The sequence below is a fragment of the Ruditapes philippinarum genome, unplaced genomic scaffold (genome assembly GCF_026571515.1).
Source record: "Ruditapes philippinarum isolate M1 unplaced genomic scaffold, ASM2657151v2 ctg517_1_1_1_1, whole genome shotgun sequence".
Taxonomy (NCBI): domain Eukaryota; kingdom Metazoa; phylum Mollusca; class Bivalvia; order Venerida; family Veneridae; genus Ruditapes; species Ruditapes philippinarum.
This window is the reverse complement of record NW_026862442.1, coordinates 207200-219542: the sequence shown is the minus strand read 5'-3', so window position 1 is coordinate 219542 and position 12343 is coordinate 207200. Positions and strand designations below refer to the sequence as shown.

Here is a 12343-nt window from a genome sequence, read left to right as displayed (position 1 = left end):
GAATCACATTTTAAATAAAAACAATAACTTTATAGTAAAGATAGTACCTAATATCAACCTCGCCATATACAGTAAATATTGTCTAATAATAATAATAATGAGTCTTTCAGAGGAATAAAAGGAATAAAAAGCGGATGTGGAAAACTGAAATATGATATTTCTTAAGAAAATATATAAAGTATCAGATAAACAGGTACATGAACCTTGAATTTGACCTTCTTAATGCAAAGTTGTGAAAAAAGCAATGTTCTAGTAAAAATATCAAGTAATGATGCAGTGATTTTTTAAAGATGGTTATTTTCGTTTTTGCTATATAATTCTTAATCACTTTTCCTAATAAAAATTTACATTACAATTTGAAATATATTTCAGGATGTCTTTTAGGCTGAAAACTATCATAATATGTGTATTAATATCTTTGAGTAGGGACTTACAATCTCATGGTTTGAGTATGTTACTGGCGATTCATTGGTAAAGTGGCAGTTTTTTTCGTTGAATACCACTGTAAGTTATTTGAATAATATAAGTTTGACGTCGTCTTTGATGTTTGACGTGCGTCGCAATTCACATAGTTGCCATAAAATTTGCAATCAATTTGTTGTTTGTCGAAATGTTTTTATGTATTTTTTTTAATTGTTTCTAATTGTTTTTGTTTATAACAGATCAAAATATCTAATTGTACATGAAAATTCAACTTTGAAACACTCTTGTCACATATAATTGGGACAACCAACATGTTATGAATTTGTTTGATCAAATCAGTACGCCTTATTATTTCCAATACCAAAACATAGCAGTTCAACACTATAAAAGAGATGGAAACTTTTATACTGTCGCAATGTTTTTGCTCTAGATAGTTGTACAATCATTATGTAAAGTATTAAAGGAGAATCATATTTTACTATAAATTTCCGACTATAAATTGTGAATATAACTAAAACATGGTATTTGAATATATATTTCTTTTCAATGATTGTATAAGAAAGATTACCTTTTGTACATGATATGCCGACATCTTCATTATGACTACATTTATTTGTTCCCCGAGTTCTAGGTGGACATTGTGGTAAGCTTATCTCAGTTCCTGTACAATTAACATCGTGTATTGGCAGTTTTCCGGCGCCGAAGTATGCGGACATTATAACCAAAGGATCTGTACTAAAATAGAGAAAACAGAATCCCCAAGGAACACTCAAAATGGCAAAATTGACAATGCTGCAGGCTCGGTTTCATTTAGCCTGGAAATAGCAAGTTACCGCCTACGCCTTTTAGCACGGACCTAAGCAGTATTCAACATTAAATGTAATGGTAAAATTTTAATTAAAAAACATCAGCAGATATGTTCATCTAAAGGGATTTAGTGTAAAATGAAAACTAAACAACACTGCCTTATTTGAATTTTAAGTTTTAAACAAACGTATGTGTATTTTGCATAAAACAAAGAAGTGTGAACAACTTGTTTGCTCCAGGGAATTAATGAAGGTGAACAAATATCATATTCAAGATGTTTAATAATTATTGTTCTTGTCTTTATTCACATGTGAGATATTAAAATCTCTTTAAATGCACTTTGCTGTCGCAGTCTGAAAGTAAATTAATACTTCTCTTGTTGATTACAAAAGTAATGTGATCTTTTTGGGTGTATTTTTATCCAAGATGCATGTAATATCTAAACATAATTTTAATTTATGTCATATAAACTTTGCTAGACCAGCTGTGATCCAAGAGGATGAGTTTTATAACTTGAATGTGTATTTTCTGAGCATTGTTGTTTTGGAGAAATAGACTTTTACGACATGTTTGCCATACAAGTCCCGAAGGCGGGAAAATTTGTTTTGTCCATAATGGCATGATTTTAATAACTTGTAGAACCACTTTTGATCGATCCAAAGTGCAAAATTAATACAATTTAAGTAGCAGTATACTAGGCAGTGCTACATGCTAAATGTCGAAGCTCTAGGGTAGTTGATTAATTTATGTCTTTATAAACTAAATTGTACCGATGCGAGACCATTTATAACCTGAGGGTAATTATTAAAACTTTCATAGAGGCATGAAATATGATGTTGCATGCTTAATATCGATCTGGGACATTAAAAAATCTTATTTTACAGCTTTTCTGACCATTACATCAGCTTGAAACAGTCATCTATGTGAACTTTGATCGAAATCACTTTCACGATTTAAGACTTTGTGTTAAAAAAAAGAAACAGTTGAGAAACAATAGAAGATGAACATACTGTCATAACAATAGCTTATCTCTGGGAAATAAAAGACATTCTCTTCTATATTACGTGTATGTTAACATAACGAGAAATACGTTACTGTCGTTTGTATAACTTACTGTGGATAATTTAACATCTTGCAAACAACAGTTGCAGAAAGCGTTGTAAAGTCATCATCGCACACTGTTCCCCAAGATCCATCATTCCATACTTCCAGTCTCCCTTCAGATGGATTTGACCCATTCACCAATCGAACTAATTCAAAATTTATATGAATGATGAGAGTTATGAATTTTATAATATTTTATGCACATATAGAGGTACGATACTCTTTAAAGGGAGGTATAATATTACGATACGGAGAAAATATAAACACACGTCAGAGTGAGTATATTTATAAAATAATTTGAGTCATTTACTATTAAAATTGCAAAAGATCATAGAAGTTAAGATTCAATATGTAATAAACAATCGATAACTGATTTTGTGTCGGAGAAAAAGCCCAATCACGTGTATATTAGTTGCAATTTGTACTTAAAATGTACTTATGTAGAAAATCATTATTTAGTTGCAAAGCAAAAACCTTTATTCAAAAATTTATATTGGCAACTTGTTGCCCAATAATTTATGTGTACGATAAGAAGTCAGTTAATTCTGATAGTGCAAGTAACTACATAAAACTTTACACTATAAATACTCTTCTTTTATTGACTGTATTACTTCTTTGTAGCTGACGGCATTTACTTTTCTTATACTTGTATATCCTCACATAATTATGTCACTTTTATTTCAAGAATAGTCTTACTTTGATCTTAGAAATTTGTGAAAATATTAAATTCGCTCTGTAGACTTTTCTCTTTTCTTTTTTGTTTTTACTGAAGAAAATTACTTAAATTCTATGCATTTTAACAAAACACAAAACAGAAATTTTATTTAACAATCTATATTTCAATCATTGTCAATGTCTGACACGTTTCTGTTCATATTGAGTAGGTAAAATGTTTATCATATTTACTGCAATTTTATCCTTAAAGGAACTACACTGAGGTACATAAGCCTAAAACAATAAAATTTTAATTTCCCGCATAAATCAACTGGTGCACCTAAAACGGAAATATATACAAAAGATAATTTAGTAATATACCTAGAAATACACTGAAAATTGTATGTTTGTGTTATTCTCAGCCCGAATAGAGTGAAAAGCGTTTAAACGCTCTTCAATTTTAGGTCATTTTTGACAATTAAAATAATTATTCTGGAAAAACGAAGCGAGCAAATGATCTGAAATTTTGCACATAAATTGTTGTTATAGACCTAAATCAGATGGAGTAATAATCTTAAAAAAATGTTTCCAGTCCCGTCATGTCAAAAAACCTCAATGGAGTCTCTTTAATAAGTTTCGGGTTTGACTGTTATAAAAGTTGTTAATATACATTATAATTTTGATCAAATACCGTTTTATGGTTGGCCGATATTAGACCGTATTTCAAAGGCATACCCTGATTTTCAACCAGTATAACTACATACTAGTAGACAATCATTAGCGCGCTATAAACACAACTAAAGTTACTAACTAAAGTTAAACTAAAGTTAACAAATTTGAATTAATGTGGCATAAATATAAAGCTAAGAAGTATATTTACCCGATAACCGTCATATCCGGGCTTTGTGCCATGTTGAACTTGAAAACTCCTTATGTTGATAAAGGAAATGGTGGTTTTGATAAATTGGTATTATGTCAACATGATATATTTTGGTTTTTTATTTACTCCTCATTTTCCTATAGCTTTTTATCTACGAGATAGAACCGAAGTATGTATGTGTAACTACATTTCGATCAGCTTTGTGACAAACCAACGGGGAAACATCAACGCTTTAACAATTAACCCATGTAGAAATCCTCAAAATATTTTAACAAGCATGAATGAAACATATTCAGTAAGAATTTCAGGGTTCTCAAATCATTTCTTCGATCAAATATTGTACCCAAAATAAGGATAGTATATTTTAAAAGTTATTTTCGATCATTTTGATTTATGATCGAAATTGATTGGTTTTCCAACCATTTTGAAACTAGTTTCATTTAAATTCAGATTCAAACTTTTTTATGCTATCACCGCTGTGCTTTTTAATGCCTATCCATTTTCTAACTAATATTTGTCTTTTTAACGTTTACCCTTAGTCCCGAGATTGAAGCAAATACTGATAAAATATCAAGTCAATAGTTGCGTTTTAAGATTCTGCTATTTAATTAACATTGCAATGGTGCCTCAACAAACTGTAAAAGTAAACGTTTGGTCTATTGAATATGTATTCTTTATATATTTTCTATGGTATTCAACTTTAAGAAAATAACTTCTGCGCATTATATAAATATATACAAAATGTAGCATAAAAGAGGGTTGCCCTGATGACATCTTAGCTGTACATTAAAACAAAAATATAAGGATACACATTGGCAAATAGCTGATGTAGTTTTTCATAAAAGATCTCGAACCAGTGTTTAATTGATGTACTGAAGTTGAAATAAGTATTTTGTACAAATCCCAATAAAACAAAATGTTATGTTAAGTAATGGGCAACTGACTAGAATCATATGCTTAATTTAGGACCCTTTTAATGTTTGTCACGTTTCTTAAAAGAAATGATGTCTAATTATATTCTTATTACCCGCCAAGTTTTGGCTTTCTATATCTGTTAGTATTATCTATATTATATAAGTGGTTAAGCTACGATTTTTTTTTTAAAAATAAGGTATGCGTTCCGTTCAATCATTTTATGTTCAGCGCCGCGGAACTTAACCGCCGATTTTGTCGTACTGCATTTCTTTATCGCCGATGAGAACAGGTCTACGGAATGTATTTTCTATTTTTGCACGAAAGTATCATTCTTCGCCCTTAAAAAAACTTTAAATTTTCAAAATCGAGTTACAAATGATAAAACTACAAATTAGTTTGTAAAGAAGATGTCCGTTTTTGCAAAGGTATTTTACGCTTTGCACCGATAAATGTGATACAGATGTTTGCACGACAGGACGTTTCAATTGAATTGAAGAAGTTTTCACTATTTTCACTATATTGAAGAAAATATTTTCCACAGACTAGAGACATGGCATTTAAGCATACCTTCAAACTAAAGTGTGATTTTTATTTGAAAATGAATTGCCTGAATATTAAACTTTTTTTTCAGAAAATGACTTCAAAGAGGATTACTCCCTGTTTACATTGAAATTTCCTCTGCTATTCGCACCGAGATATCAAAGTAAAAATAATCGAAGAAATTAAGGTAATTTTTCATTTCAATAAGAAAGTTAAATGTTATTGTCTTTATAATGAGTTCAAATATTTATAATCTTAAAACCTCACACCAGAAGTTAATATAAAACTGCTTATTTGTACAATTGACGTAATCAAATTGTTGAACAAAATCAGACAAGTGTTCGACCGAAGCCGAGCTGTTTATGTTTACTGAATTCAAATCACTTTAACTGAACTGCTATGAATTCGAAAACCACCAGGGACTTTTGATTCTTTCGTGTGGAAACCTATCAAGCTACATGTAGTTTCAAAATGTCGATGGTTCTCTGCAGGTACAACGTTTTGCCTGAAAAAATGCACAAAGGCGCACCTGAGGTCTTCGCCCCCCAGTAAAGCTAATGTGTAGAGTGTAAGTTTGAAAACAAACCTTAAAAAAACAGTCATTGCCCAGAACATGCAGAACCACAGATTACTTAGAGCGTAGCTAGCCAAAATAAATTCAGGTTCATAGTCTTCTATATTTTTTGCCAAAAAAATAGGGATACTTTTGAACATACAGGAAAATATTATTTAAAAATTAAGTAACATGTCCATGTTTAACTGTAAAGTAGCTTCCGCAAAGTAAACTTTCCAATTTAATGTTATATTAGACATGACACAATGTATTCTAAATTATCAAAAGCAACAGAACTTCGCTATACACCGCAAAAAATTTGGGTTTTTTTTATCAAGTGCAAGTGATTATTCTATAAAATAGACATATTTTGCCAAAATAACCCCTGTTGAAAAGACTGCAAAACAATACAACTGCGTCGTATCATATTCTATTATCAACTGCGTCGTATCATTTCGGAAAAATCATTATTTTCTTAGAAAATAAACATCTCTTTTTAATGAAATATTAGTACATGATGCAAAAATTATATTTCAAAGATAATGGTAAACTCTGAAATGATTATATAATTCATTCGAAGGAAAAAACGATAGATAAAGTAATATGAACTGCGTCGTATCCGCACATTTTCACAAAAATTCTGTTCCGAGATTGACCTTTACGAACCCATGTGCTTCCAATATTTTTATAAATTACTTTTTTAAAGATATTGAGAAAGGGGATTTATTGACTTTTCTATTCAATACAATCATATTTAAGTACTTATAAATAATGAAAATAAATAAAAACAAAATCTTGAATAGAAATATCGAAATTATGTCAAGAAAGATGTTCTAAATATAGAACACGACTCTACTCTAATCGGTTCCCGCAAATGACGTCATACGAGGTCTCGCGTAGCACCTTAATGTCATGGCCGACTGAAGTCGGCGTAATTGATGTTTTTCAGTTAAATAGGCAATTTTAGTGACGGTATTAATATTTTGATACTTTAAATGGTATAGAGCGATAATAAAATAATTGTTTTATCGTAAACTGCGCAAGATTTGATTGGGACAAGTGTATTTGCAAGTGAAATAAAAGGTTAAATCAGCTTATGTTATTCTGGTGAAGTTTCGTAATGGGTCTAATCCAAGCCTCACCCTTTCTAGCCCATATTAGTCTTGCCTGATAAAATTGATATCAAAAGACAGTAGCATGTTAATCTCTATTTATCCGCTCATTTCCGGTATTTACGTCAGCGACTGGCTTGAGATCACAAGAAAGCAAGGAAACATGAACACGCACCGGCGTCGTTTCCGTTTACCACACATCATAGGTGTTTGGTTATTCACCAAACATAATTCACTTGCATGATTGCCATTCTATCAATGAACCTTTATTCAATCAACCATCATCGGACTTAAAACGATTATAGGCCTATAAGTTTGGAAACGTTGTAGATACCCCATTTCCTAGAAAAAGAAATTAGAAAAAACAGGTACCCGTCTAAATCTAACATTTAAAGGTGCTGTGTATGGAGGCTATTCGTTGCCAAAAATCCAGCCTTGTTGATCTGAGTTGATCACTTTGTTAACAGACAAAAAACAATTATTGTATTTCTTTGCATGTAAACTACAACGTGCATTCTTGGACTGAGTTTGCCGATGTGAAATTGGAAACATGTATTTCAACAGAATACATTTTGTTGAACGACACAACATTAACTGGTTTTCCGAGAGTAGCAATACCAAGTGTTCATCATTACATGCGGAATACTCATTGTTCGTGTATACGCCGACAAAACAAAAGTTACTTTCTCGCATCATAATTCGGATCAGCATAATCCAGCTTTACACGTTTTTCAATAGGAGATAAAATAAGCTCCGCCCATTTTCCCGCCAAGAACATCATCATAAATAAACGTATTATCCGCTCATTTTCGGTATTTATCGTCAGCGACAAGAAGGAAACAAGGAAACGCACCGGCGAGTTTCCGTTTACCACACCTTTTATGTGTTTAGATATTCATCAAACATAATTAACTTGCATGATTGCCATTCTATGCCTTTATTCAATCAACATCAGCAGACTTTAAATGATTATAGGCATATAAGTTTTGAAACGTTGTAGATATCACATTTCCTACAAGAAAAAAACCTTCTCACCAGGTTACTTACTGTCTGAGGTTAAATATTTTTCAAGGAGGTTATAACTATTGATAAGACTATATTCAATGATAAATAAGTTTTGCTGACGGGATTCCAATTTGAACCAAGTTTTCAAGTCATCATCTGTTAGAGATTTCGATGCGACTAAATACTAATACAGACCAAATTCTGGCTGTTGTCTTTCCTAGTAGTAGCTTTTACTTATAACCTTAATTTTAGCGTATAACTTGACAAGAAAATTTTTAAACAACAGTCAAATTAAAACCAAAGTTTTTTGTACCCTTTCATAGTTAACGTTTTATTTGTACCGTACTTTATAGATATAATTTCCCATTTTAACCATTTTTTTCAATTATAATATTGAGTCCAAAGGTATGTATGATGAATATCAATTGATATATACCTTTTTATTTCATCTCTAAGAAAGCCATCACTTACAAAACCTAATAAATATTCTGTGAAGTACTTCATGTACATAAAAATGTTCTGCTTTTGATCAGGGAGACAGCTATTCTAGGTAACAGCTATTGAAACAGATTTTAGAGCTGTCATTGATTCAGTACAATGCATAATAGAAGACCTTAACCTACGTCAGCTTACATATATTTTATAATAAAAGGCTAATTCACATCCTATGACTCAAAATATCTCCCAAATGGAGATAAACAGAGATTCTAGGATAAACTTCAACATTAAAATGGATCAAATTCACAAGCTTTTTGGTTATACAACGGAAATATCGATAGTAACCTTTGAATAGTTCTATAGCTATACATATTGTAAAACATTTAGGGTTTTCTACAACCCAATATAGTCCTTGAAAGAAAGGAGGAACAGGCTTACTGTTCAATTCTCTTTATTCGTGTTGCCAAAAGTGACTTCCATGTATCGCATCCTAGTAATGTTTGCTGAATGTAAAAGACATGCTTTTGAATACTACCGTTGTAAAGTTTGAAGGCATAAAATCCTGTCAAAAAAACAAAACAAAACAGTTTGTGTCGTTACATATGGGGAACATTCCCTTGTGTCAATTCACAAAATTTAATTTTTGCATATTATTATGCTTATTATCAGTATAAACGTTGTTATATTGTTACAATATATATTAACAAACTTTACATAAAAGGAAAGTGTGGTGTTGTCTATCTGGTGCAGTTACACGCTTGAAACGTCATGAAGCACAACATTAAACGTGTTTTATATGTTCTATTGTTAACATTTCTTCATAGGCTGGATTTTTGGCAACGAATAGCCTCCATATTGTTTGAGGGTAAGTATTTTTTCAAGGAAGTTGAAATAATTGTTAAGACTTTATTCAGCCTGCTCGTTTAAACCTGCAACTTGACTATTTAAGCCACTAGATGGCGCTGGGGCAGATTTTCATGGTATTTTTGACATGCTTCACATCTAACAGCCCTTTTTTGAAATAGTAAAATAACCAAGAAGTATTTTGCCTAAAAACTTTTTGTATAACTTCTTTGCAACATTTGAAATAAAATGGCAGAGAAAATAACACAAAAGATTCACTTAAATGTACTTTGTGAAAAAAAAATCAGTTAACTGTCAAAAATTTGAAAATCCCGGGGCGGAGTAAATGGGATCATGAACTGCAGGTTGTATACAAATACACGTGGCAGTGTTAACTTTCCAGTAGAAACTTGAAATATTACTCTAGGAAGGGAGCTGCTGATCAGTAATCGTCTGCTATAGTGTTTGCTTACATCAGCTAAATTCAGCACAGGTACAGCGTCCTTTGCATGATTAATCTGATAAACACGCCTACAAAATTCTCCCTACCAGACTTGACAATGATAAACTTTTAACAATTATAGTAAAATTAATACCAAAGTTGTATGTACCCTTTCGTACATAAATTTTTCTTTTTACAATACTGTATAGATATATTTTTCCATTTTTACCATTTTTTCAATAATAATATTTAAATGCGTCCAAATGTATGTATGTTGATTATCAATTTTATTATACCTTGTTATGTTTACCTCTAAGAAAGCCATCACATACAAAACTAACCTTGTCGACAGCATGTCTCAGTAACAGCTATTGCCAGCATGTATACACAGACTTTAGAGCTGTCACTGATAAAATAAAATGCTTAAAGGGGTTTCGCTGAAGATAAAAGCTATTACTCAAATATACCCTAATGGAGGCAAACAGAGATGCTAGGATACACTGATGTTTATTTCAACGTTAAAATGGGACAAAATAACAAGTTGTTTGTTATACAACGGAATTATCGATAGTAAACTTTATACAGTTCCGTGGTTATACACTTGGTAAAAAATTTGGGTTTTTCTACAAACAAATATAGTCCTTCAAGAAAGGAGGCACAGGGGGTTACTGTTTAGATCTCTATATTCATTTTGCCAAAAGTAGAATCCATGTATCGCATTCTAGTACTGACTGCTGAATGTAAAATAAATAGATACGAATAGTTCTTTTAACGACTTCAACAGTTCACAGCATTAAAGAGTGGTTTATGTCTATTGTTAAATGACCAACTTTAGTTTTTGCATATTATTATGCTTATTATCAGTATTATGACGTTTTCTCAACATCGTCACATTGTAACCACTTTTGTATTACTTGAACGTCCTGTGCTAGAATACGCTTTAAATTCAAAGTCAACTATAATTGAAGTTGATATACATGTGACATATATAAAAGTTTCATTTAATTTGAAATATTTTGAACTCATTATTACTGCACAGTAAGAATTGTTTCTCTTTATATTCTGTTCTCGTGAAAATTGGCTCTGCTTTTAAATATTCGTCTATTTCCGTGATATTGTCATGTATATGGAAGTTGTAAAATCGTTTACAAATGTTAATCGCTTTAGAATGTAAAAGGAAATTGTGGTGTTGTCAACCTGAAAGTTTAAACTGGTGCAGTTACACTCCCAACGTCATAATGTATGGCATGAAACGTGTTGTATACGTTCTATTGTCTACATTTTCCAAATTTGAAGTTATACATTCCTAAATAGAGCTTGCAATTTAGCTAAGTTGCATGTTACCAGCTTTCATTTTGTCAAATGGAGATAATCAAAACGCTTATTACCAAATGAATGCAGTAAGTAACTCTCTATCGACAATTAGATTTTTACTAATCTGTATAGTAGAACCGAAGTATGCACTGTCAAGTTTCAAAGGCTGGATTTTTGGCAACGAATAGCCTCCATAAAAACAGATGTATAGTTTAGGCTTCTTACATCCTATCACGCAAACAATTTGAAAAAAAATCAAAATTAATTCTGATATATCTTATTGAATTTCATCTTTGATAATTGTTTTGAAAGATATAGAATGTATTACTATTTATACAGCGAATCAACCTGTACAATGTATTTTTAGCATTGCAAATAAATGTTTAAATGAAATTCGAAGTCTCGTGGTATAATATATTTTAGATAACACAACCTACAAACTGTCTATAACATAAGTTCAATGGCCCAGTTGTTCAAAACTTTTGTTAGATATTTAACAATGAAATTATTGCTAAATTACTAAAAGATTGTTAAATTATGTGTTTCATTTTGTTGCTAAGCTATCCTGTTGTTCAAACAATGTTAACATTACAGTTGTGTTAAATTAGTAAAGTGTTGTTATTTGTATTTTGTTAAATATCATTGTTAAAACATCAGTTGTTCAGGGAAAAAATATCGTTTTGTTAAAACATCTGCTTTAACAAAGATAAATGACAAAATGATTTCACCTCCAGAGGTGTATTTATTTCATTGTTAGTGGAACAGAAAAATTCATTCCCCCTTCCTATCTGCCCCTGTCATCTCACAATTAGTTACTTTTATCCTTTTAACACTGTCAGTCAAATGGGGCATTTTACCTAATCACAAATCATTCTTAACAATTAACAAAGGAACTTAAGAAAGTCCCATGTACTATCACGTCTCAATGAAGTTAAAACATATTGATAAACAAGTTTTAATTAGTATTTAGATCATCTTTTAAATCCCATGTCTCAACATGTACAAACATAAATTCATCCCGTTATAAAGTCAACATTTTTTCGTTCACAAAATGTTGACTTTACCGTATTTCCGTCCGCCGCCAGGCAGAGCAAAAATCTGACGTTACACAAATTAACCACAATACAGTAATAAATTGCCATAAAACATAATATTATTAGAGTTGGGTATAACTGCCGGAGATGTTTCACAATAAATTATCATGATAGCTTGGTTGAATCACAATACACTATAATGATATGATTATAACATTTAGACAATATAAATGCAGTTTGTAATGTTCAAGTATATCTTAGTAAAAAAAAATATATGAT

General features: G+C 31.1%; 1 protein-coding gene across 1 annotated transcript in view; it reads right to left on the bottom strand.

Moving 5' to 3' along the window:
• The window catches only part of LOC132719096 (deleted in malignant brain tumors 1 protein-like), an 86417-nt gene that overhangs the window by 24013 nt on the left and 50061 nt on the right, over window positions 1-12343 (bottom strand). Inside the window, exons 15-16 of the mRNA XM_060702840.1 lie at window positions 2345-2480; window positions 992-1158 (exon numbers count right to left, since the gene is read on the bottom strand). Of these exons, the coding sequence (XP_060558823.1) occupies window positions 992-1158; window positions 2345-2480 (303 nt within the window). The remainder of the gene's footprint in view (window positions 1-991; window positions 1159-2344; window positions 2481-12343) is intronic.